The sequence below is a fragment of the Sus scrofa genome, chromosome 18, assembly GCF_054392235.1.
Source record: "Sus scrofa isolate SSC_HxYL_T2T_F1_AM1 chromosome 18, Sscrofa_HxYL_maternal_Yorkshire_Landrace_v2.0, whole genome shotgun sequence".
NCBI lineage: Eukaryota > Metazoa > Chordata > Mammalia > Artiodactyla > Suidae > Sus > Sus scrofa.
In genome coordinates, this window is record NC_139400.1 from 16,202,240 (window position 1) to 16,227,860 (window position 25,621).

The 25,621-nt window shown below is 50.2% G+C and overlaps 2 protein-coding genes across 43 annotated transcripts; one reads left to right on the top strand and one right to left on the bottom strand.

Moving 5' to 3' along the window:
• The first annotated feature begins 190 nt into the window (after positions 1 to 190).
• Positions 191 to 24,085, top strand: KEL (Kell metallo-endopeptidase). 42 transcript variants are annotated; one of them, XR_014833578.1, is made up of 21 exons: positions 191 to 316; positions 742 to 823; positions 1,049 to 1,270; positions 1,457 to 1,633; positions 3,284 to 3,408; positions 3,669 to 3,815; positions 6,685 to 6,747; positions 6,840 to 7,028; positions 7,221 to 7,369; positions 8,677 to 8,806; positions 15,557 to 15,667; positions 16,895 to 16,993; positions 17,240 to 17,317; positions 17,754 to 17,854; positions 18,010 to 18,120; positions 18,267 to 18,334; positions 18,542 to 18,711; positions 19,070 to 19,165; positions 20,129 to 20,286; positions 20,456 to 20,538; positions 21,220 to 21,337. XR_014833578.1 is itself a non-coding variant. In XM_085005221.1 (20 exons), the coding sequence occupies exons 8-20, from the start codon at positions 6,730 to 6,732 to the stop codon at positions 20,288 to 20,290; spliced, it is 1,482 nt and encodes a 493-aa protein (XP_084861347.1). In that variant the 5' UTR covers positions 191 to 454; positions 742 to 823; positions 1,049 to 1,190; positions 1,457 to 1,633; positions 3,284 to 3,408; positions 3,669 to 3,815; positions 4,565 to 4,613; positions 6,669 to 6,729; the 3' UTR covers positions 20,291 to 20,411. The 42 variants fall into 42 exon arrangements, 23 of the variants coding, with proteins under 23 accessions (XP_084861347.1, XP_084861349.1, XP_084861342.1 ...); XR_014833583.1 differs by lacking the exons at positions 20,456 to 20,538; positions 21,220 to 21,337 and adding an exon at positions 23,964 to 24,085 and having other exon boundaries at positions 191 to 355; positions 1,049 to 1,190; positions 6,669 to 6,747; positions 18,931 to 19,165; XM_085005221.1 differs by lacking the exons at positions 20,456 to 20,538; positions 21,220 to 21,337 and adding an exon at positions 4,565 to 4,613 and having other exon boundaries at positions 191 to 454; positions 1,049 to 1,190; positions 6,669 to 6,747; positions 20,129 to 20,411.
• On the bottom strand, positions 20,600 to 22,144 carry LLCFC1 (LLLL and CFNLAS motif containing 1). Its single transcript, XM_021078907.2, has 2 exons — positions 21,890 to 22,144; positions 20,600 to 21,083 (listed from the first exon to the last, which is right to left on the bottom strand). The coding sequence occupies exons 1-2, from the start codon at positions 22,044 to 22,046 to the stop codon at positions 20,908 to 20,910; spliced, it is 333 nt and encodes a 110-aa protein (XP_020934566.2). The 5' UTR covers positions 22,047 to 22,144; the 3' UTR covers positions 20,600 to 20,907.
• Positions 24,086 to 25,621: the final 1,536 nt, after the last annotated feature.

The window sequence follows — 25,621 nt, forward strand, 5'->3', positions numbered from 1 at the left end:
AACAGGGCAAGAGGAGCCACCAGGGTGGGATTGCTTGGGGAGAGAAGGATCACTCCCTCAGCTCCCCTGAGAGGCTGAGATAAAGGGGGAGGGGGAGCTGGTGTTCCCTGACTGATAAACAGGCTCTACTCGGAGGCCAATAGTGTGAGTGGGGACAGGAGGGTCAGGTGGCAGAAGTGCTCTTTCTCTAGGAAAAGGGAACTGGGGTGGGGGTAGGAGGGAGCTGCTGCATGAATACTTGTCCTCAGACTCAGTACTTCTTCCTAGAGCGGAACCAGGAAGGAATCTGTGAGCCAGAGAGAAGGGCAGAGAGCCGGCAAGTCCCCTGGGGAAAGACATTTCCTTCTAGAGTCAGGTGCCTGGGGTGAGAGGCGGGGCTCACTGCTGCATGAGAATCCCCGGGCTCCCCAGTGGAGAAGAAAGAATGTGAGGCTCTGAGGCAGAAGCAAGAAAGGCAAGGGAGGTGATGGGAGAGGGGGAGAGGTGGGGGTCCCATAAGGGGAGAGGTTCATTCCGAACCCCATCTGGGATGAAAATACGTGTGTTGGGGGGGAGGGGAGAGGGGGCAGTAGGAGGTGTCAATGACCTGCTAGAACAATTCATTCTGACCCCCATCTGGGATGAAAATACATGTGTTGGGTGGGGGATGGGCAGCAGGTGCTGTCAGTGACCAGCTAGAACTCTCTTTCATCTACCCACCTTCCCGAACCAGCTTCTCTCTTCTTCCTCCTCCTCATTTAGTTCCAGAGGGGGGAGACAAGAGTTGGGGAGAAGCATGGGGTCTGAGCGAACCAGTGGAGTGGGGACTCCCTGGAGGCTGGAGGTAAGGGACCTCTTTGACCTGCGGGGGGCGCGGGGCAGATTTAGGATAACCTTCCCAGCTCCCAGGGGTCCAGAGTGGGGTTGGTCCATAAAAACAGGGGGCATTATCTCTGTCTGGAGGGACCCTGGCACTAACTGTTCATTCTTCCCCTCTCCCCCCTTTTTCCCGCCCTTCTCTCCTACCCCTCTCCATCTTGTGTTTCTCACCTCCTGGTTCTCCACACAGAGACCTCCAGAAGAGGAGCTGCCCACTGTCCAGAGCAGACGGTGGGCGAGGGCATTGCGGGCACTAACGACAGTCCTGCTTTTCAGTCTAATCCTCGGTTCTTCTCTGGTGCTTTGGGCCTACATCCCAGGCTGTCGCCCTCGTAAGCAAGATCCTAGCACCTGGCCACCTAGTCAGCCCTCCCTCAATCATGGACCCCGTCCATCTGTCCATCCTCCCCAGGTTCTGTGCCCACTGACTTACTTCATCCCAACCCTGCGAGCCCAGGTTCATGACCTCTTCCTCCCTGTCTCCTGCTCCTGGCCACAGTCAGGCCACCTCCTCCACAGCAGGGTGTCTGGTCCCCCCCCCCTCCCGCCCCAGGCCTTCCTCGCTTTCTCTGTCCCAGCTCAGAGCTTTTCCCCACAGGCCCCTGTGAGACACTTGTGTGCTGGAATCTCCTGGAACGTTACCTGGCCTCTGAGAACCGAAATGTGGCCCCTTGCACTGACTTCTTTAGCTTTGCCTGTGGAAACAACAACAGGACCAGGAATTCTTTTCAGGAACTTGCAGAGGAGAACAAGAACCGGCTTCGGAGGATACTGGGTAAGGGAAACAGGGTACAAGATTCTCTGTGCCCGGGTGACACTGAGCCTAGAACCGACGCCCCTGACCCAGGCCCATGTGGCTGTGGGATATCTGGTTGACATCATTCTCAACTGGCTCTCAGGCAACTTCTCCATTACTGTACATTTCACTGCATGTACCTCCCTACTTCCATTGCTTCTGGTCCCCCCCCTTCATCTTTACCTAACCCCCCTCCTTTTCCCTTTCCCATTCATCCATCATTCATCTCTCCAAGTTCTTCCTTTTACCAAGCTCTGTCTCTTATGTTATCTCCCTTAAATTTTCAATTTCTACTCTAAGCCAAGTGGGCTTCCCCCATTGGCATCTCAACACCTGTTGCACCTTCTCTCCATCACTCTCATTCTCTAGCCTTCAAACCTTTCTTGTCTTCATATATCCCCTTACTGGTATTTTCCCTTCCCTTCCATCACCTCCCAGCCCTCTTCTCTCACCGTTATCTCATTTCACTACTGAAACCTTGAACCAATCATGGCAAGCATGTTGAACTGGAAGAAGCTGAACTGGAATAAAGGAGATGGGAGTTTGGAGATGATGATGGAAGGAAGGAAGTGAGAGAGTGGGTAGAAGTGATGGAGGGAGCTCTTCTGGTTGTGCATGAGGGAATGAACATAGATGGGCATGGAAGATATGCTGGAGAAAGGAGAGGGCCAAAGACCCTGGAAATAAGTAATTTCCTAAAGATGGTACCTATGGAGAAGAGAAAAGACCTGAGAGGAAAACTGTGAGGGAGGAACCGAGGCCATGTAGGAAGTAGGAAGTCAGTCCCAGGAAGTTGGTGAGGATTTGGGAGTAAGAATGTAACAAAAGGAATATATTTCCAGTGTCAGGGAACCTAGAGAACCTGTTGAGAGTATCAACTGGAATTTGGAAGAAATAAATGTGTCCCGTTGCACTCCTTCTTTTGATGGGAAAAGAGTGGAGGTGGGTATTCCGTACATGATAGAGAGCCAGGCTTTAAGTTAAGGTACCAAGATGGAAAGAGAAAATATGATTCAGACACATTGTGTTGCCCATAATAAAATGGAAGGATGTCAGGAGATGGAGAGACGGTGATAGATACTAGAGAGCGAAGGATTCAAATGGATATGCGTTTGGACTTTTGTCCTGTGTGTTTTTTCCTGGGATCAAAAAGGGAGGGAGTCTGGACTAGGAGAGCCTGGCCCTGTTTCTTCTCTTTGCTAATAAACTTTCCTCATTTTTTTCCTCTCTCTGATCCCTCCAAAATTCTCTAATTTCCCCATTTTTTTCTAATTCCTTCGCTTATCTCCCTCCTTCCTCTCATCTCTACCCTTTCTCTTTTTTTTTTCCCATATTCCACTTATTCCACCTCTTTTAGTTTCCTCGCCTTTCTTTCCCTCCTCCTTTCCTTTCTCACCTTTCCTTAATCTTCCTCCTTGTCATCTCCATGCTCCCATTCCCTGCTCTTATTCTTTCAGCAAGTGGACCCAGGTCCTCCCATCTTCCCAGGCTTCCTCATCCCTCTCTTCCTCCCCTTCCCTCCTTTCTTGGGAGTCTTGCCTTTCTTTCTTCAGCTCTTTCCGTCTCCCACCTTCCCTGCTTATCTCTGTGAATCTCCACTCCTTTAATTCTCCCTCCCTTCCTTTCTAGAAGCCCCCAGTTCCTGGCACCTGGCCCCCGGGAAGGAGAAAGCCTTCCAATTCTACAACTCCTGCATGGACACAGGTGCCATTGAGGCTGCAGGGGCTGGTCCCCTCAGACAAGTTATTGAGGAGGTGAGACCTGGGCATCCACTTTTCTGGATGTAGGACCAGTGTGTGCTCCAGGGCTGCCATTTTCCCTTAGAGGATGTGTCTCTTTCCTAGGGATTTGGGAGGGAAGTGGAAATGGCAGTGCCCTGTGGCAGTATTAGGACCTTGGATGAGGGTAGGGAAAGAGGGATGAAGGTGGAGCCCTAGAGGGGCCAAGGTCAGGAAGTAGCTATCTGAGCAGTAGGATGGGCTCAGAGACTAAACCCTGTCTCTCTTCTTCCCAGCTCGGAGGCTGGCCAGTCTCTGGTAATTGGACACCCTTAGACTTTAACCAAACTCTGAGCCTTCTGATGAGTCAATATGGTCACTTCCCATTCTTCAGAGCCTATTTGCGACCTCTTCCCATCCCTCCCCACACGCCGGTCATCCAGGTGAGGGAAGCACTGGCCAAAATGCAGGGAACCTGGGAGGGGACGGGGGAGGGGGGCTGCCTCAAATTCTAGGCTCTCCTCTCTTAGAGGAAGGCTTCAGGTTGGGGGGATGGGACAGATGTGCAATGAAGGAAGAGACTGAATTTGGGGGAAATAACTGACGTGAGAGTCGGAGACTTCAGGTAAGATTAGGAAAAGGAGCAGGGCCAGTTCTGGGAAGGCAGATTAGTTCTGGTCTTCCTTGCGGCTCATCTGAATTACCCCCAGGACTCTTAACTAGTTCCCCATCTTTGTATTGCATTTTCCCCGGAGAAACCTTTCTAAACCAAGAGCTAATGCTGTTGTCTGTTTAAATGCCTCCAACGGCTCAAGGGGTCAGCTGGATCTGGTTCTTTGTCCTTTGCAAAGCCTTGAAGGTCTGACCCTAATACACTCTTCCAGCCATACTGCCTCCTTCCACCCCAGGCCATCTGCACTCACTTCTAGCTCCAAGGATATTTCTCAGTTCCTTACATATATGGCTCCCTCTGCCTGAGGCACTATTCCTCATCCCACACTCAGCCTGGAAAACTCAGCGTTTTATGAACAAGCTCACACCTTAGTCATCTCTGGTCCTAGGACCCAGCACAGGGCTGGGTACCTAGAGGCCCACACCAGGTGTTTGTTGAGCAGATAAATCCATAAACACCCTGGAGGTATTAGTATTGTAGTAGGGAATTTGATGCTGTATATTTGTCTCCTACCTTCAGAAATTCCATGAAATTATACGAGAGTGGATATAAGGAACTAATAATCCGGGTAAGGCATCCTCAAATTCGGTCCTAAAGGGTGTGCTCAGGAATTTACCTGGTGTGACCTTTGGAAATTAAGATCTGAAGCAGGTAAAGAAAAGCTCAGGAGGGTAAGAATGCAGGCTGAGCCCAGAAGCGTGGTTGATTCATGCAGGTGACAATGAAGCTAAAAGGTTTTAAAAGGGCTTCAGGGAAGTCCTGCGCTAAAGGGAGAGCCTGGAGTGGTGTGACCCTCTTGGGTCAGTGAGAAGGCTAGTCTGTTGAACAGAGGATTTGGGGTAGGGATGGGGTGCAGTGGGAGGTAAAAATAAAGCTGAAGACTTGAGGTTGAGCCTGATTATTCTCAGCCTATGACACCAGACTGAGGTGAAAACTTTGGACATAATAGGAAAAAAACAACAAAGGGCTCCTGAGGCCTCTCAAGTGTGGTGGCTGTACATAGAGCCTAAGCAGAGTCAGCAGTCTTCAAGGTCAACCTGGAGGTGCTGAGGAATCTAGATGAGCAAACGTGAGGCTCTGAACTAAGACAGTTGTGGCAGAAATGGACAGTGAGGCCAGGCGTGAGGATTTAGGCAACTCCATTCTTATCGTATTGGTCCATGGTGATTCTGGAGGACCTGGTGACTGATTGAATATTAGTGAAAGAAGTGGGGAAATTGGTGAATGACCCCAGAGTTGATCTGGTATGAATGGGAGGGAGATGGTTACATCACCTTGAGATTAGATGGACTCCCCATGGGGAGAGTGAACCACAGAGGGAGCACCCCAGTGAGAAGGGTAAGAATGGTCAGGAGGAGGAGGAGGTCAGACTGGCTCCCGTGACCCACGGCGTTCAGGGGAGAAGCCAGCCCTGGAGGGAGGGGTTTCTTTGATTCTAGAGACTTATGTGCTGAGAAAATAAGGAATGAGAAGACATCATTGGGAACCTCCTGGAGACATCATTAAAATAGTCATGGAAATAGACTTGGATTGTATGAACTTGAGAGGAAGTTAAGGAAGTTGAAGCAAAGGCATAGATGACTTTTGGTTCTTTAAAGTTTGGACGTAAAATGTGACAAAGAAGTCAGGAGAAAGTTTTTTGTTTTTTTTTTTTCTTCAAGATAGGGTAAAAATACATAGCTCTGGGTAGAAGCAGGATAATGAAATCAGAGAAGGAAAATAAAAAATACGGGAGCAAAGATCTTCAGAGGAGAAATAAGGACACATCAGTGCCGGAAGTAGGATGAAACAAATGAGGTGACTGGGCCACTTGCCTGGGGTGCAAAATTTCAGTGGGTACTAAAAACTCACTCATCAAGATAAACAGTATTTCAAAGAATATTTTTTTAATGTCAAAATGAATGCAAAATTCATGATGAACCAAATATCGAATTTTTATTCATTACGGATTTTTTTGGAAAAAAGCTTCCCTCTGCCCCAAAATGGATCAAACCTCTATTGGAGACATTTTAAGAAACATCTTTGATTTTCAAAAATTGATCCAAACACATTGTGGATTTTTTGAGAAAAGTAAATGATGAGCAGTTTTGCTATTTTTTTTGGATGGAGTTTTAGCATTTTTTTTTTTTCTTTTTTGGCCACACTCATGGTAAGTGGAAGTTCCCAGGCCAGGGACTGAACCTGCGCCACAGCAGTGACGGGAGCTGCTACAGTGACAAAATCGGATCCTTAACCGGCTGAGCCACAAGAGAACTCTTAGCGTGAATTTTGATTTTAAAATATCAATTAAGATATTATTGATCTTAAATTTTATACCTGAGACAGGTATCTCATGTCCTTTACCCCAGACCTAGCCCCGACGCAGGGAATGGGTCCCTTCAGGACATGGGTTATCATGCTTCTCTCGTGCTGAGCACCCCCAAACCAGTGGAATTGCCCACCCTCTTTCACATTTCCGCATCTGGACTGTTTGCCCCCATGCTCCTGTCCCTCAGTCCCTCCCTTCCGTCCCCTCTCGATCCTCTGCATCCTCTTTAGTCTGTCTCCTAGGGCCGTCTTCCTGGTCCATCCCCATTTCCCCACACCTGTCCTCTCCTTCCTCCACATTCCCCACTTCTCTCAGTCTCTCTTGTGTCCAGATAGACCAGCCAGAGTTTGATGTTCCCCTCAAGCAAAAGCAGGAAATGAAGATCTATGCACAGGTAAGCTGGTGCCGGGAACCAAGGTCCTGACCTCAGACACTAGAGAAAGGCAGGGGCCGATGGCGGCTGTGACTAAGGTTGCCTCTCCCCAGATCGTGCGGGAATACCTGACTTACCTGAACCAACTGGGAACTTTGCTGGGAGGAGACCCAAGCCAGGTGCAACAACACGCCTCCATGTCCATCTCCATCACCTCGCAGCTGTTACAGTTCCTGAGGCCCCAGGAGCAGCGGCGAGCACAGGGAAAGCTCTTCCAAGTGGTCACAATCGGCCAACTGCAGGTGCCCTGAACCAGGGACCAGAGGATTTGGGCCTGAGGGTCTCTGTCCCAAACTTCTTTGACCTCCTTGTCTTCTTTCTCCTCCTTTCCTTAATTCCTTTCCACCCCTAGCTTTCCTGGCTCCATCCCTTCCCCCCTGAGGGAGAGGAAGACCCCTGTCCTGCCTCCTCAGCCTTTGTATCCCTCCTTTAAGGAAATGGCCCCTGTCATCGACTGGTTGTCCTGCTTGCAAGCAATATTCACACCGATGTCCCTGAACCCCTCCCATTTCATTGCCGTCCACGACCTGGAGTATTTGAAAAACATGTCGCGACTGATTGAAAAGGAGCTGTCAAAACACAGGTGTGCTCCACGTGGGAGGGTGATGGAAAGAGAGTGTAAGGACCCAGAGGTCTCAGGGACAAAGGTGATTGGACAAAGCAGGCTAGGAAGGGCCTCCCAGGAAGATGGGAAGGGTCCAGGGCCGCATGGGGCCAGAGAAGGGCTGGGATGGATGGCCCGGGAGGCATGGAGGAAACAGGAAAAGAGACTTGGGAGGCATGGGGCAGGGAAAACCCATAAAATGAGGGATTCCCATAGCTGACACGACATGGGCTTTGCCGGGAAGCCCCTTCTGAGCTGCAGGAGAAGCTGGAAGGCTAGCCGCTGGGGACAGCCAGGGCATTATGTCTTGTCAGCAGCTGAAAGGTATGAGTCAGCAGAGTCAATGGAGGAAGTGAAGGCTGGGAAACAGTTCAGGGAAAGGCCGGTTCTCAGGTGAAAGGATTCAGGGGCCCTTGCGGGAAAGACCAGGACGTTGAGGGAGGTGGGGGACGTGAGGTCGAGGCTCTGTATTGGGCTCACCTCTGTCCCTGCTACTGTGTGCCCATGGCTCAAAGGCAGTGGCTTGCTTCCAGGGCCCTCTCTGTGGTAACTCAGTGGCAGCAACAAGTAGAAATTCTTTCAGAGGGAAGCACACAGCCATCCATGCAGATGTGAGCAGCTTTCTTTAGGATTACAAATTAAATCCCTGCAAGAGAGTGGCCACTGGGCCAGAGAAAGGTCCTGGATCGCAGCTTTGCTCTGCTTGGAAGGCGCACCATTTGTTTCCCCTTTTCACTGCTGCAGTTTGGCCTGTGGAAGTTCCTAGGCCAGGGTTCAAATTGGAGCAGCAGCTGCTGTCCACCGCCACAGCCACAGCATCGCTGGATCCAAACAGCATTTGCGATCTACACTGCAGCTTGCGGCAGTGCTGGATCCTTAACCCACTGAGCAAGACCAGGGATCAATCCAGTGTCCTCACAGACACTATGTCGGGTTCTTAACCCACTGAGCCACAATGGGAACTCCATAGAAGATGCATCTTAAGATGAGCTAAGTTTTCGTGGTCGTGGAAGTCATGGAATCTGTTTTGTTACATCTAAGTCTGGCCTTCGTCTAGCCCAGACCCTTCTTGCCCTGTGACTTCATCTGGCTCTTTCTTCTATCCTTCTCCACCCCTATTCCAACCCACTTCAAGACAAGCTCTTCTTGACAGGTGCACATGTCGAGTAGTCGTTCTCTATAAATACAGAGAAGGAAGCATCATGGGGATCTACTCATGAGGAAGCTCTTCTTGTGGCTTCCCCAGAGCCCTGGAGTATATGTATGGGTCTCTCTTCTCTTCACAGGGAATTTCTGCAGAGCCACATGATCTTGGGTCTCGTGGGAACCCTCTCTCCAGCCCTGGACAGTAAATTCCAAGAGGCACGCCGATCGCTGAGCCAGAAACTGGGAGAGCTGACAGGAGGACCACCCGTGGTGAGGAGAGCAGGGGAGGGACTCTCCTAGATCAGGGGCTAGAAAAGCAACTGCCATCTAGGGGGATAAATGTTGGCATCTCTCTCGCAGGGAGGGTTGTGAGGAGGGGGTCCCTCAGTGTCTGGGCTCCCAATGGGAGCAGATAGCTGGAGCACAGGACACTTACCTTGAAAGTTAATGTACCAGGCTGGACCTTTAGGCACGTGTCTGGCTACGTCTAGGGCCTTTTGCCGAGTAGGAAAGTTTAGACATAAAGCTCTAAAATGATCAAGACCTGCTTTTCCTTTGTCATAACCACTGGACTGTTTTCTGATTATCTGGAGCACTGTGGTTTGAGAACCCAGACCTACAGCCTAGGGTGCAGTGGAGTGAGAGACAGGTGTAGCAAGCAGTGGCCTTGCCTCTGTCCAGGTGATTCCAATGTTTGGTGTCCAAATGTGCTTCACAAAGAGCTCATTTCTGACATCCTGCAGGATCTGTTCACCACCCCGGCTGCTTCATGGTACAAAATCTCCATGTGTTGGAGGGGCTGTGTACCAAATGCATTTCACCAACCAAAGTCTGCTCTGTTCATAGGTTCCTGAGAACTTTGAAATCCTAGGTTGACACATCCAAATGCCAGAGGAGGCATCCTGAACATTAGATGCCCTCCAACCTCAGTCAAGGCCTCAGGGTAGTCTTGAAAATCAGTGCAGTTTCTTTGCTTAGTAATCTGTGGGCCATTCCTTGGTCCTGGAGAAGCTCATTGCTTTGACCACCTGAAATAGCTGTGGAATCCAGAGAGGGGAATATACACAGGGGCTGGAATGTAATTATTGCCAACACTGAGAATTTATAATGTGCCAGGCATTTTTCTAAACCCTTTAGATATAAGAGCTAATTTGATCCCAACAATTCTAGGAGATGGGCAAATTCTTGTGTTCCTCTTTGATTGATGGGTAAATTGAGACCACAAAGTTGAGGATCTCCCTTGAGGCAATATAGCTAGGAATTTGCTAGAGCTCTAGGATTTGAACTCTGGCAGTCTGGCGCCAGTGTCTGTGTGCTTAACCATTATTGTTGTTGTTTTAAAATACTCCTTAGAATGTTCACTCAGGTGGCCTAGTCCCCAAGAACCTTGTGCCCACCTTTTTTCTTGACTCAGGTGGAGTGGAGCAGAGCCCCAACTCTTCTTAGTTGGGGCTGCTACAAAATCCCTGGTAAAAAACAACTTTATGTAAATCCCAGAATCCTAGTGGCGCTTCCTGAAGGGCGTATGGGTGCCAGCACTGAAACTCACACTCAAAAAGCAGTAGGTTTACGAATTGCTGAAGTTCCTACCCTTTATATACATGTATATCCTTTATATATATGTATTCTATACATCCGTATATATCCTTTTGGACATATTATTCTCCTTGGGCATAAAATCTAAATCTAGCTCTACCAACAAATTGTTCTGGGACTTGGTGGAGCCCTTTCACCTGCCTAGAATAACACCAAACATGACACACAGTAATAACGGCTGAAAGACCCCTAGTGGTCACTCTACATCAGGCCTTGCTTAGATTACCTACTCCTCCCAGAAGCACTCTGAGGTCCTCAGAAAGGACAAGTAACTTTCCCAAGACCACACAGCTCCTAAGTTAAGGAATAGACTCCAAAACATGTCTGTCTGACCCATGAGACCATGTTTTTTTTACCACGTACTCTGCGGGATTGAGAAATCGTGGGTGGTACAAACATTGCGTTGGCAAATTCTTTCTATAAAGGTCAAGATAGCAAATATTTTTGGCTTTGCGGTCTATGTGATAGGTGTTGCAACCATGCAACTCTCCTTGTTGCAAAAAAGCCATCATGCACTAAGTAAATGGCTGGGCATAGCTGTGTTTCGAGAAAACTCTTGTGTAGATAACATACACTTGGAATTACCAAGAAGGAGAGTTTGGGGTGGGTTTAAGTGATCCAGTGGGCTATCTGTGTTGGAGGAAGGACAAAAGTGGTATCTAGGGAGGGGAAAGGGGTTTTCTGGCAAAGAAAGGGGGTATCATTTCATTGCAAGGAGGCATGGTGCAGGCTGGCGAAGGCTGGGTGCAGAATGAAGGGTCCTCCCAGAGGCTCTGGGCTTATGGGAGGCTGTCCTGCTGCTGCTGGAGCCTGCCCTGGGATTTGAGAATCAGCCAGGAAGCCAGCACAGCTGGAAGAGAGAAAGCACAGGGGATAAGAATAGGGAGGAAATAGGACAGGGAAGTCAGTGGGTTATCCAAGGCCTGGGACGTCAGTGTAAGGACTTGGGCTTTTCTTGGCATGAAACAGGGGCCATAGAAGGATTTATCTGTGTTGTGCTTTATTTGGTTTTTGTTTGTTTTTGTTTTTGTTTTGTCTTTTTAGGGCCACACTCATGGCATATAGAGGTTCCCAAACTGGGGTCGAATCAGAGCTCCAGCTGCTAGCCTACACCACAGCCACAGCAACGCTAGATCTGAGCTGCGTCTGCAACCTACATCACAGCTCATGGCAATGCCAGATCCTTAACCCACTGAGTGGGGCCAGGGATCGAACCTGCGTCCTCATGTCAGATTCATTTTCGCTGAGTCACAGCAGGAACTGTCTGTGTTGTGCTTTAAAAGAATGTATTTGGACAATAAGCAGTGGTGTTTCTGGATGGATGTGTGGTATGAAAGGCAGAGTGGAGTCAAAGATACCACCAAGGTTTTGGCCTTGATTTGACCCCAAATTGTATTTATACCCAATGATCGTTGTTTACAAATTTCTCATCATATTCTGAATGAATTCTGATTTACAGTGTCTTTATTCAGAAGGACGTCTAGGTCTCCTTCTTAGACCATATTTAGTGTATTAATTTTGAATATATAGTCAATGAAAAAGGTCTTTCTCTTATTAAACTTGAAGAGCATATTTTTGGGAATGAAAAGCAGAACTTTCCATATGTGCCTGTTAGATAGGAACCACTGATATTCAGCCCAACATCGCAATTTATTCAGTAATTTTAGCCTTTGTTTCAATCATCTGCTATTTCTTCCTTGGGTCCTTGGTGGTTTAATTTAGTGTATCTTCATCTAGATTACTGGTAAAATTCTGCAGGGAGGAGGGGAAGTATCAGGTCAGTTTATTGAAGACCTGGCTCTAGGGTCCTCTATTCATTTATGCAGCAATTATTTAATGAACATCTATTCTACGCCAGACACTTCTCTAGGCCCATGGGATGTTTCATGAATAAAATAGATAAAAATCTTAATATTCTAATGGAGGCAGGAAGACACTAAACTAAATAAATTATGTGCGGCTGCGTTAAGTGTTACAGAGAAATAAGTCAGGAAAGAGGTGAGGGTATATCACAAGGTTTGGTGGGGGCAATAGGAGAAGCTTGTATTAACTTGGAATCATTAATCAGTGCTGTTCCCTATGGATCAGCCAGCCGAGAAGCCACACAAGTCACACTGTCACCTAATGTTGTTATCTCCTGCTGATTCACAAAGATGTAATTCATGTTTTTACCAAACGCCTTCCTGAAATCAAAATAATGCCCACAGAGTGGGGTAGAAATTTACAGAACATTCTCCATGTATTAGTTCACCTGCTTTTCCAAACAGCTCTAGGAGGAAGGTGGAACAGCTATTAGGCTCATTTTTAGAGCTGGTGTAATTGAAGTACGAGGGTTGAAGTTAATAATCCATGTTTAGTAAAGGCGGGACTCTTTGTTCAGAGGAAGCCCTGCGTTGCTCCTTCAGGATGAATCTGGCCTTGAGGTGTGTTTGGTTGGCCTTTAAAGCTTTTTACAAACCTTTCATTAATGGCCAACTTTCAAAAATTAGGCAATAGCCCATCAATAGTCAGATTTCCAGGCTTTGTTGTTCTTGCTGTTGTAAATGTGAGGTTCAGGCAGTGCTGAGCCCTTTCCAGGGGCAGCAGATGTCTGGAGCTGAGGGATGCCGGTGGCTGGGAGGGATGCCCCTCTGTCTCTGGTTTGCCATCCACACGCTGGGGTTCAGAGGTTGGACTGCTTCTCTCAGTTACGTTACCGCATGGCCCCTATTTTAATTTATGGCTCTTGATTTATGATTTATCCTGAGTGACCCTTTAAACCAGGGAAGTTTTTGAATGGTTCTGACGTTATTTGTCCTCCGTGATCCCACACTGAGGCCCTTTTGTAGTTACACATTATTTTCCAAGTGTTCAAAAATAGTCGGTTTAATGATTCGTTCCAGGATTTCGTTTAGAAATGAACATTAAGGACTCCTGGCTGGCCTGTAATCTCTAAAATCTTCTTTCCCCTTATTACCGAAAGTTACGCACACATTTGTTTCCCTCCAGACTCTTGGGATTTTTTTTCCTGATTTCGATCATTCCTCGTGTTTCTAAGGTTCTATCTGCGACTTTTTTCTGTTCTTTAAAATGTCTGCTGAGACCCATTATCCTGGGTTTGAAGTATCTTTTCCATCCTTTATATTTTAGCAATGATTTTCCCCCCTCTTTCTCTATTTTCAATCACTGTCGTGTACCCTATCACCCTACTTCTTAAGAGATGGCAGATGAATATATAACCTGTCAATCTCCCCCTCTGAGGCTTATATTTATTTACTGCTTCTGAAAGTCACTTTTCTGCTCGTGGAACAAAGGACCCAGCACAAACATGACAAAAGAATCCGAGGGGCATGGGCAGGGGTGGGGGGCCTGCCATGTGTAGGCCGAGGTGGCGTCTACACTCTCCAGTATCCTGGTCCAGGCCTGCTGGGGCCCAGGCTTTGGGCACCAGCATGGGGCAGGCAAAGGCTGGTGGAAAAAAGGGAAGGCAGCCCCCAAAGGGAGCAGGGAACAACCCAGGAACCAGGAGGCGTGGAAAGAGTAGGCAGGTCCACATTACCAAGCTCAAGGCCAATGCATTTGCTGCTGTCCGAGGTGATGCCTTCCACCCTGCAGTCTTAGAGCCAAGCCTGTCATGGGGCCTGTGGGGGAAAGACACTGAGGGTGGCCAGCCGAATCTGCCCTTGACCCAGGCATTGCTGTCAGACCCAGATTTCCTTTCTATCTGCATTTGCTTTTCATGTTTGTATCTCAAAGCTCCAGCTAATACACTGTCAAAAGGGTCTGAGCCCTCTCTCACCAGGAGGACATCCTTAACAGGCCTCAGGGAAAGGGGGCAGATCAGAACACACAAATGTGGGCACCCAGGTCTGGGACAACTTCCAAAGTGGTAAACATCCCAATAGGCAGCCTCAGCAGTGTCTCCAGCCCCAGCGATACTGGCTTCCCTTTCTCTTTCCTCTTTTGTGGGAAGCCCCATAAACTCTGTCCAGTCTCCAGGCCACTGTGCCTAGTAGCAGCCTAACTGCTTTCCCTGTGAGATCTGGGGGAGGACACGAGTTATAGGATTGCAGTCTTGTGACTTCATCCCACTCAACCGAAATGAGCAGGTCAGCTGGTTTTTCCTAAGGCCCAGGTCAGCTTTCCTTCGGGCCAGCTCTCATTCCCAATCTTTGGTTCCCTGAATGTGTTTCTTGTCCTCCCTGTGTCGTCTCCGGGCCTGACCTTGGTCATCTCTTCAAAGCCATACATGCCCATTGCCAAACCTCCCAGCATCTCTCTTTCTTTCTTTCCTTCCTTCCTTCCTTCCTTCCCTCCTTCCCTCCTTCCCTCCTTCCCTCCTTCCCTCCTTCTTTCTTTCTCTCTCTCTCCTTCCTTCCTTCCTTCCGTCCTCTCTCTCGCTTTCTTTCTTTCACCACACCCATGGCATATGGAGGTTCCCAGGCTAGGGGTCGAATTGGAGCTGCAGCTGCTGGTCTACGCCACAGCCATAGCAATGCGGGATCTGAGCCACATCTGCAACCTACACCACAGCTCACGTCAACGCCGGATCCTTTAACCCCCTAAGCGAGGCCAGGAATCAAACCCACGTCCTCAGGGATACTAGTCAGATTCGTTTCTGCTGAGCCACAGTGGGAACTCCCATCTTTCTTACGTTTCTTATACTTTCCATTCTGCTGTTAAAAACCACCTGACATGCCAAGGCCCACTTTGAGTTTTTGTCTCTCCACCTTTGAAGTTGAAGAAGTCTGTCTACCTATCCTCCAGTCTCTTCCCGGCTTTGATAGGAAGCTTCTTAGTCCTCCGAATTCATATATCTCGTCTTTTCTTTTGGCCTCTTCTCCTAACAATATAGCAAACAAAACCCAATTTCACCCTGATAATTTTCTTCTTTAAAAGATAAGGTCTTATATGATCCACAAGAACCATCTGAGGAGTGGGGAAGGAAGGTGGAAGCCAGGGAGAAATTACCTCCTTCAAATTCCATTTTAAGAAAAGAAGTTTGGGGGGCGGGGTGGGGCTGGCGGTGGTCTTTACCTCCGGGATCCCTGGGCTGAGTGCGTGGCGGGGCTTGTGGTGGGTGGGGATGCGGCAACAAGCAGACCTACTAAAATAAGAGGGTTAGCTCCAGTCCTCTCCTACCCAGGAGCCCTTCCTTTGTTCAGAAGGATGCCTCCCAGAGGCCTGGCTTTCGAATCCAATAGGCAGTAAGGAAAATAATTTGCCCAGCCCATGAGATTAATCCTGGGAATGGGGGCCCCTTTTTGCTGAGCAGCAGTTAACCCCAGGTGTCACCCAAAGAGCTTAGAGGGCAAAGGAAGCCAAACCTGTAAAGCATAGAAAAGGGAGCATCCTCTGGGGTGGAGGACTAGACAAGATGGACTTGGGAAAGTAGATGAGAAAGAACCCTTGACGGGAGCCATTCATTCAGCTTTGTCTCTGTAGCCCACCCAGCCCCGCTGGATGACGTGCATGGAGGAGATGGAGGCTTTCTTCGAGCCTACACTGGCAGCCTTGTTTGTCCAGGAGGTCTTCAGCCCAAGCACGCAGAGCGCTGTACGTGAGGGCTCTTCCCCAGCCCCCTTCCCTCCCCACCCAGCTCCTCCTAATTGTCTTGACTTTGCCCTTCTCAGTGGTCTCCGTGGTCAGGGAATCGGGCAGTTACAGAAAGAGAACCCAGGGAGGGACATGCTGTTGGGAGGGCTGCACGGTTTAGCTGTGGACACAAAGTCTACACGACACGCACTAACCAGGTCACCCGACTTGCCTGCACGTTGTGTTTCTTCAACCATAAAATGAGAAAATTGAATTCCATGACCTCTAAGGCTACTCCTTGTTTACGATTTTTTATTTTATGGCTGCACTCAGGGCATATGGAATTCCTGGGCCAGGGATTGAATCCAGCCACAGCTGCGGCAACGCAGGATCCTTTAACCCACTGCTACAGGCTGGGATCTAACCTGCACCTCCACAGCAACCCGAGCTGCTGCAGTCAGATCCTTAACCCCCTGTGCCACAGTGGGAACCCCTGTTTATGAAATTTTTTTTAAACCGTGTGAAAATAGAATGCTATCATCTTGAGACATGCAAATGAATAACTACTGAATACTTTTCAGTGCTACCATGTGCCTGATACTCTTGCAAGCCCTTTACACGGACTACTTTAATTCTTAGTATCATTCTAATTTTAAAGCACAGAGGGGTTAAGTAACCTGCCCACAGTCACACAGCTACTGAATAAACAGCCTTAGGGTTTGAACTCAGGCTCCTGATGTTGTCCTCTGTTTCCCTCCATCAAGAAGGGAACTGTCCAAGACGGTAGATAGCTGAGAAGGCAGTAACTACACTGTCAGGGTGTGAAGCTGGGATGATTTCAGCTGCTGGGAAGCTGAAGAGCCCAGGGAGATGGAGGAGGAAATGCAAGCCTTAAGAAAGAGGGCATGAGGACAAGGGCCCAGGAGAGCAGGGAAGGGCATGGTGGCCCTCTTCCTCCCTCCACTTTCTGAGCGGGTTGCCTGGCCAAGAGAAAGGCTGAGCTCTCCCCACTGGAAGGAACTGCCTCCCCCACCATGAAAGACCAGTTCCCACCTTCCCTTCTGTCCTTAATACCTTCATCCTGTCTCCACAGCTCTCTGTACCCTGGGTTTTGGTCACTAGTAAATATCACTTTCCATTTTTTCTTTCTGGAAGCTCCTCAGGGCCAAGGCCACTTCCTAGAGGGCAGGACCCAGGACCAAGGCTGAGCCTGATCCTATTTCTCTATCCTGCCCCTCCTTCCCCCAGGCCATGGAATTATTCACTGCAATCAAGGATGCCCTCATTGCTCGCCTCCAAAGCCTTCCCTGGATGGATGAAGAGACCCAGAGAGAGGCCCAGGACAGGGTAAGGCTGGAAGGAGACAGTGTGGGAACGTGCAGCAGGTGTAAATTGAATATTGGATTAAGAGATCACAGTGCCTGGGTGATCTCTGGATCCAATATTCAATAGGGTGCTAAAGGCGCAGGGTACAGAGCAAGTATAAACACCAATGTGCTGCACACACAGCAGTGACAGGGCAGTGAGCAGGAGCCCTTCCTTCGGCTAGACTTGGGGTGGCTAGGTTCCCTCTACCTTTTTGTCTCCTCCCAGATCACCAAACTTCAGGTGAACATGGGGGCCCCAGAATGGGCCCTGAAGCCAGACCCGGCCACGCAGGAATACGACGATGTGGGTCCCTGCCCTTGCCAGCTCCTCTTTTTGTTCTCAACTTCCTCACCATCCCTGCCCCATTGAGGGGCAGAAGGTCCTTTTCCCTGGTTGATCCTAACCAGAACTGCCCTTGCCCTGGTGCTGCCAGGGATTGATGGGCAAAGAGTCACACTGTGGGTCTTGCCAGCAGAAGAATAGAATATTTTCAGTTCATGATGCGTGTGTGGACACATGGCCCCATGCATTTGTGTGACTTGCTTGAGTGTGTGTGCTGGTATGCGTGAAGCCTATTTGCACGAGCATGTGGTAGTGTCACAGAGTTGGTTTTCCATTATTCTTGGAATGGTTGTGTGTCCGGACTTATCTGTCTGGGTTCACACACCCCCGTCAGGGCATAAGAGTGTGCGTCTTCATTTGTCTCTGCGTATCCGAGTCACCTCCTGCCTCCTCCCAGATGCAACTTGGACCCAGCTTCCTACAATCCTTCCTGAGTGGCATCCGATCCAGCCGAGCTAGAATTATCCGGAGTTTCTTGCAGCCTTTTCCCAGCCACAGGTATGGGCACAAGACATGGCATCCTAGAGCTAGCCATCCAAAATGAGTAGGAAAGAACGCCAGGGAAGCAGGAGCAGTACCAGTATTTGGGAAGGGCCACATGTATCTGGGTGGGGGTGGGGGGGCAGTAAATGATGGAGCTGCTCTTCCCACAGGTGGCACGTGTCCCCCTGGAGGGTCAATGCTTACTATTCAATATCTGACCATGTGGTAGTCTTTCCAGCCGGACTCCTCCAACCCCCATTCTTCCACCCTGGCTACCCCAGGTACAAGCCATTCTGTGAGGGTGGGGAGGCTGTTTCCCAAGAGCCCTGGACCATGTTATGATGAGTGATGGATGGGAATTGTGGCGAGAGAATTGGGGCCAAAAACCTGGAAGGATTCTGGGGGTAAGACAAGCCTGTTTCCCTAGAGCCGTGAACTACGGCGCTGCTGGCAGCATCATGGCCCATGAGCTCTTGCACATCTTCTACCAGCTGTGTGAGTAAGCCTGGGCTATCAGGAACCCAGGTGAAGGTCCCAAAGGAGGCCTAGAGGAGGAGAAAGGGAGGCTGTGTGAGGGCTCCGGGTGGGATGGTCCTGAAGCCTCCACCATGCTCCTGGGAGCCAGCTCGCTTTGTGGTACCCCCATGTCCTCACCTTTGCATCCTGCCTCACCATTTCATGCCCTTGTCCCATTTTCAACAGTACTCCCTGGGGGCTGCCCGGCCTGTGACTCCCATGCCCTACAGGAGGCGCTGCAGTGCCTGGAGCGCCACTATGCTGGCTTTCCACTACCCAGTGGAATCTCCTTCAATGGCTCCTACTCATTCCTGGAGGATGCCGCAGACACAGGGGGGCTGGCCATTGCACTGCAGGTAACTCACATCCCAAGGGCCAGGACCTATATTTACCAGCAGGCTAGACAGCCTGTCCCCAGTGTTTCCTTCCTCCATCCCTGATGCAAATAAGCAAAGCTTTCTGCCCTTCACGTCCCCACTGAATAGATGGCAATGTGAGGATCCCCCCCTCCTACTCCACAGGGCCCTGTTTTCTATGATATCCATAGATCTAACGACAAGTATATTTTCTCCCAGCTCAGACCAGTGCGTCGGGGTAGAACTTGGGAAGAAGGGCCATGAACTGGCTTTGGGTATGGCGTGTGAGGCATCGGACTTCTGAATGGCCACGGGTCTGGGTTCTGAGGGCTGCTCTCCATCCCACTCCTACATCCAGGCATACAACAAGAGGCTGTTACGGTACCGTGGGGAGACCACCCTACCCAACCAGGACCTGAGCCCCCAGCAGCTCTTCTTCCGAAGCTATGCCCAGGTAAGCGGCTGACCCCTCCCACCAGGGCTCACCCCACATCCGATAAATACCTGAGTGTTAACATCCCAAGGCTCTCTCCTCCCCTTGAACATCTTCCCTCAAAGCTCCCCACCCTCTTCTGCACACATCCCCACTCTCATCCTTTCACACATGTCTCATTGGGACCATCCTTTCATGTTACTGCCAATTCTTCCACCAAATTCAGCAATAATAATAATAACAGTAATAACCCTCAAAACCTCTTCTCCCAAATCCCTCCTTGGAATGAGCCCAACATTTTTCTTCTTTCGCTTCTTCTCCTGGAAATACATATCCCTTAACAAAAGCCTTAGCAGAAGGTCCATAGACCGCATTCCGCTTCTGCAATTTCACCCTCAGGTGTCAAGTGGTCCCCACTTGACATAACCCCCCCAAGTGCCACATGCTCCCTCAACATACATGGCCCCCAATTCCTCAGAACGTGCAAAGACCCCTGCAGAGTTTACAATAGACCACCTCCAGGTGACTTATAAATGGTAAGATTACATAGCACAGCCCTCCCCTGAGTACCCACTGCCAGATTAAATGACCTACAAGTGGCAAATATCTTGTCTTCGTGTGGCCCTTGGAATGTTCCTATCCCTGTCTTTGCCTCTGTCTGCTATCCCTCGTCACCACCTGGTCACCAGCTCTGCCGGGTCCTCTTAACCCTCATCAACCCTGCTCTTCTCTTTTTTTTTTCTTCTCTTTTTAGGGCTGCACCTACGGCATATGGAGGTTCCCAGACTAGGGGTCTAATTGGAGTTGTAGCTGTCAGCCTACACCACAGCTCATAGCAACGCCAGATCCTTAACCCACTGAGCAAGGCCAGGGATCGAACCCACAACCTCATGGTTCCTGGTTGGATTCGTTTCTGCTGTGCCACAATGGGAACTCTGACCCTGCTCTTCTCCTTAGCTTGTGTGGACCTCTCTTTCCCCCCAGGTCATGTGTAAGGACCCCAACTTCCAGGATCCTCAGGATACTCACAGCCCTGCTATCCTCCGAACCCACGGGCCCGTGAGCAACAGCCCAGCCTTCGCCAGACACTTCCACTGCCCCCCTGGTGCTCCCATGAACCCCTCCATCCGCTGCCAACTCTGGTAAGCTGGCCAGTTGCCAAAGAGCCCTCAGTATGGACGTATCATTGTCTCCTTGCCCTGTCCATGAAATCAGGATGGACTTCTCTCCCGTTCTGCTCCCCAAATAAAACCTGGTCCTTGGCTTCTGCCTGTCTCATAAAGACTCTTTCCTGATATGTGCTCCACCTAGAAGTCAGACTGAAAAAGAGGAGAAAATGCCAAGCAGAGGTCCATGGACATGAGACAAAGAAAGAACCAGTAGTTGGTCTGAAGGTCGGTGGGCCAGAGGTTGGGTGATTAAGCAGAGGTAGGGACAAAATTAAGTGGCCCCCAGTGGTTTTCAGGGTTTGTTATTACTTTCATTGTTGCTGCCTCCTTCCCCAAGTCTGTTGTCCTGAACAAATCCAGGAGAGGCTGGAAGGGAGAAGGGCAGGGGTCTGGGGTCTAGGGGATGGCACTCGGGCATGGGGAGGCAGTTGGGTGGTGGCTGTGGATGGCTGAAAAGATCTCTCTGAAGCTGCGTCCAGGGAGAAGAGCCCTGGAGCCTCGCAGAGAGAGAGGGTCAGTACGCTATCATGAAGCGGAGGTAGATGTCCAGCTCCTCCACCAGGAACCAGCCCACCGCCTCTGCCTCAACATCCCTCATAAAAAAACCATGATGCTGGCCAGGTTCAAGCAGAAGGCGAGGTCAAACAGGTGGTCACGGATGGCTGCTGTCTCTGATCTCTTGTCCTCTTGCTGGGCCATGTCCACCATCTGCCACATCTCACCCATGGAAGAGGCCACAAAGTGCTCTTCGAACTGCTCTTGCTCTGGGTCTGGAACAGGGGAGAGGGGATGGCATGAAAGGACTGGTTCTAACTGCCCCCACCCTACCACTGGCCCACACCAGGAAGGGGAAGGAGCTGGGGAACCTGAGAGCCCATCCACCCACCCCCTTGTCTGTGACTGCAGAGGTGACACTCATCTGGAGGTCTCTTCCGGTCTGTGTGCAACAGTCGCCCCAACTCAAGTTCACACATGCCCCATTGCCAACTGAGACTGCCTCCTCCAAAGTGTTACATCGTCTGAGGTGAGGGACCATCTTAGAGAAGGAAGAACTTAGGAGACCCTGGTCCAGCATTCACACAGCCCCATTCACTTCCTGCCACCCTCGTCCTCCCTGAGTACGGCCCTGGCAAGGACCCTCCGTTCCAGCTCCCTTCCCATGACACTCCTGCTGCAGTAGTGGGGTCTGGGGTGACCACCCAGAACCCAAATCTATCCCAGCTTTCTTTCTTTCTTTTTATCTGTTTAGGGCCACATCCATGGCATATGGAGATTCCCATGCTAGGGGTTGAATCAGAGCTATAGCTGCTGGCCTACAGCACAGCCACAGCAACACAGGGTCTGAGCCCCGTCTGCAACCTACACCACAGCTCACAGCAATGCCAGATCCTTAACCCACTGAGCGAGGCCAGGGATCGAACATGTGTCCTCATGGATACTAGTCAGACTCGTTTCTGCTGAGCCACGACAGGAACTCCAAAACCTATCCCAGCTTTCACTTTGGCCTGAGGCATGATGCTCTGGCTCCAAAGAGCTCTGATCTGTGACTCCAAGCTCATCTGCCTTCTCCACCCACCTGTCGAGGGTGTTTTCTCCTTCTGACTCCTCTCATCAGGGCCCAGGCTCCCTTTCTGAGGCTTCACCCCCTTCACCCACTGCAGCAGCAACAGAATGGCTGCCAGGAACACTGTCCTGCAGAGCTGGGAGCCCAGGGAAGTCATGGGCCTGCCCATTTGCTGCTGTTGGCTTTCCCTGGTCCCCAGTGCCCAGAAGGCTCCCCCTCTGCCCTCCCTGGTCCGTTGTCCCTGCCCTTACCTCTTCCCAGAACCCTCTTCTCCCTTTCCCTTCCGCAGGACCTCTGATGTCATGAGCTCTGTGACATCACAGCCGTGGGCTCCACCTTCACCCTGGCTCACCGGAGGGAGAATTCCACAGGCAGGCAGGAGCGTGGAGAGTAGCTGGCAGGGGACAGCAGAGTCTTCTGGGTGACCATAGGGGGCCATCCTCTGTTGACTTCAGAGTTTGTGGAGTCTTTACCGTCCATTATATCATCAGATCCCCATGGCAACCAGGACTCAGAATCATAGTATTGCTGTACCCATTATCTAGATGAGGAAACTGAGGCTCTCACAGTAAATGACCTGCTCACTGAAGATCATATTGATAAAAAAGGGCAGAGTAGGCCTCTTGACTATTCTTTAGAGTCTAAATATCACACCTTCCCAGGCCTCTGTGCCGCCTTTCTTGAAGGGAAGCTACTTGTGGAAGCTGAGGCCGAGACTGGATGTTGAAATGCAGATGTTCAGGTCCTGAGCTGTGCATGAAACTTGGATCTATCAAAAATGAGGGAGGGGGAGGGCAGTGTGGAGGGGGGACAAGGTACCCACTCTGAGTGAGAGACAGACAGAGACAGGGAGAAGAAGACCCTGGACCCAAGTGGAACCTGTGCTCTCGTTCTTCGTCCTCCCCCCCATCTTTTCCTAGCTTTCCCTTTTCCTAACCTTTGCCCTCTTGTGCTAATAGAAGTGCACATCCTTTTGTACTCAGACACAGAGGGGGAGCTGCTAGAGGCTCAGGCTCTAAAGGGTCAGAGGAGTTAGAGCCCGGAGAGAAAAAACAGTGTGGCAGAGGCAAGGATCCCACATAAGGGATCTCAAAAAACCGGCCTTCATATCCCCAGGCTGGCCCTGCCCTTGACCCTGGTGGGCACAGATCTGCAGGCAGGAATGGGTTGTGGCTAATTAGCATCTGCTGCCTGGAGCAGAGGTGGTTGGGGGCAGGGTAGGGTAGGGTGGCTTCAGGGAGACAGGCCTGCCCTGGAAAGCCAGAGACAGATACAAGCCCTGAGTGACAGGAGGGAGGACACTTTAGACAGGCTGAAACTGTCACCACCAGCTCACACCTGTCCTGGCAACCATGCACTTGACACCTGAATGAACCACCAAATGCAGCGGTGAGGATGTGCTCAGAGACACGCACACTTCCTGAAAGAGGGGGGTTGCATAAACGGAAGGGCCTGGGGCACTTCCCTCCCACAGATACCCCAAGGCTGCCCCCTGGACAGGACAGCAGACGCTGCTTGCTGTGTTCCTCCAGGCGATCCAAGCCAGGTGACAGGGTGACCGGGGAGTGTTACAGGAGGTCACTTGAGGATGGGAGAGGCAAGATTAAGTTAGCAGGTGATTCTGTCACCCCTCCCTTGCACTCATTGACTTGCAGGCCCAGGAAATGATGTTTGCATGGAAAAAAAAATTGCTCACCTCCTCCTGGCTATTTTGGGAGAGGAGCCTCTTGGTTGCTAACTGAGAAGCCATCTCCAGCTCTTTAAGTATGGGTTGCTGGGGGCTGGGGCGGGGGTGTCTTACATGGGCGATCCTGACTGTCACTGCTTCAGTTTCCTCCCCACCTACCCACCTGACGCCCTGTGCAGTGGTGTACATGCTCCTAGGAGACTAGGGGTCCCTTTACCTTTGTTTCTCACTCCAGAATTATTTGTCAAAGTCTGAAAAACATAAAAGGCTAAGAATTCCACCATCCAATGATGATTGCCATTGGTGTTTTAAAGTATACTGTCCAGGCAATCCCACTCCTGGGCATTTATCAGGACAAAAATTTCATTGAAAAAGATACATGCACCCCTATGTTCACAGCAACACTATTCATAATAGCCAAGACATAATCAACAGATGGATTAAGAAGATGTGGAATACTATGGAATGGAATACTATACAATGGAATACTATGCTGTTATCAGCCATAAGAAAGAACAAAATAATGCCATTTGTGGCAACATGGATGGAACTAGAGACTCTCATCCTAAGTGAAGTAAGTCAGAAAGAGAAAGACAAATACCATATGATATCACTTATACCTGGAATCTAATATATGGCATAAAGGAACCTTTCCCCAGAAAAGAAAATCATGGACTTGGAGAACAGACTCGTGGTTGCCAAGGGGGAGGGAGAGAGAGTGAGACAGACTGGGAATCTGGGGTTAATAGATTAACTATTGCATTTGGAGTGCATAAGCAATGAGATCCTGCCATATAGCACAGGGAAATATATCTAGTCACCTGTCAAGGAATATGATGGAGGATAATGAGAGAAAAGGAATATATATATATATACACGGCTGGGTCACTTTTTCTGTACAGCAGAAATTGACAGAACATTGTAAATCAACTGTAATAGAAAAAATTAAAATCTTAAAAAAAATTTCTTTTAAAAAGTATAGTGTTCAAATTATTTCCCTGCATGGCTCTAGGCAGCCAGGGTGGGGATGGATCACCTGAAAATTGAAATCCAGGTTAATATGTTTTCCTCCTCTTTATCACATCAGAAGAAGACGTCTAGCTGCTTTGGCGCCAAGGTGCTCTGGGACAAGACGGTGGGGTGAGGGGCCCGACCTGCTCTTACAGACTCACGTTAGATCTTGAGGCATCATTGGGCTAGGAGGCTGCTGCCTGAGGCAGAGCTGTTACAGTGTCCCTGCCTGCAGAAGCCATGGGAGGATGGAGAGAAGGGAGAATGGAGTGGCCATGCAGGACGTGACCAAGGGGATGGCGGGGTCGGGTGGCGAAGGGGAGCCAGAGGGCAGAGGAGGAGAGAACTCAAGGATTGGGAAGCCATTTCTTCATCTCCAGCTGCCTCCCAGCTGGGACAGGTGGGACAACCTGGTTCCCTTCAGGCAACTGGCTTCTGCCCTTCCTGTGGAGAGGACAGTGCATGGACTGAGCGTGGGGGACGCCCCCCCCCCCTTAAGACCCAAGGACCGTGCCCTTGGTGGCCAACCCCTGCACACCTGCTCTGTGCGGCTCTGACCGGGCCCTCCCGCCCCCACCGCCCCCAGGACTAACTTTATGGGTTGAATGTTTCCTGGGCAGGTGCTCCTTTCCTCAGCTGGCCCCTGCTTATCAGCACATCTACACCCCCCACCTCACCCTTATCGCTCCCTCCATCTCCTTAGACTGGAAGTCCCAAGGCTTCGGAGGTCATTACAACCGCACACTGCCCCAACCCCCAGCGAAGCAGAAAAATGCCCCACAAGGTGACCCCTCCCCCTTCCCAGCCAGTATCTCCCCCCTCCCTGGGGCGCAGGGGCAGCACGCTTCCTCCCATCTCAGGCACCTCCTCTTCCTTTCCTTATTTATTTTCCTTTCAATTTCCATCCTTCCCTAAGGGTTCTTTTGTCCATCCAATCACTGGAGGAGGACTCTCTTTCTTACAGCCAAAGAAGGGAGGAGTCCCTGCTCCCGAAGAACCCCCAAGGGGCAGGGGGAAGGGTCCCCAGCTTATCTCCACTCCAGCCT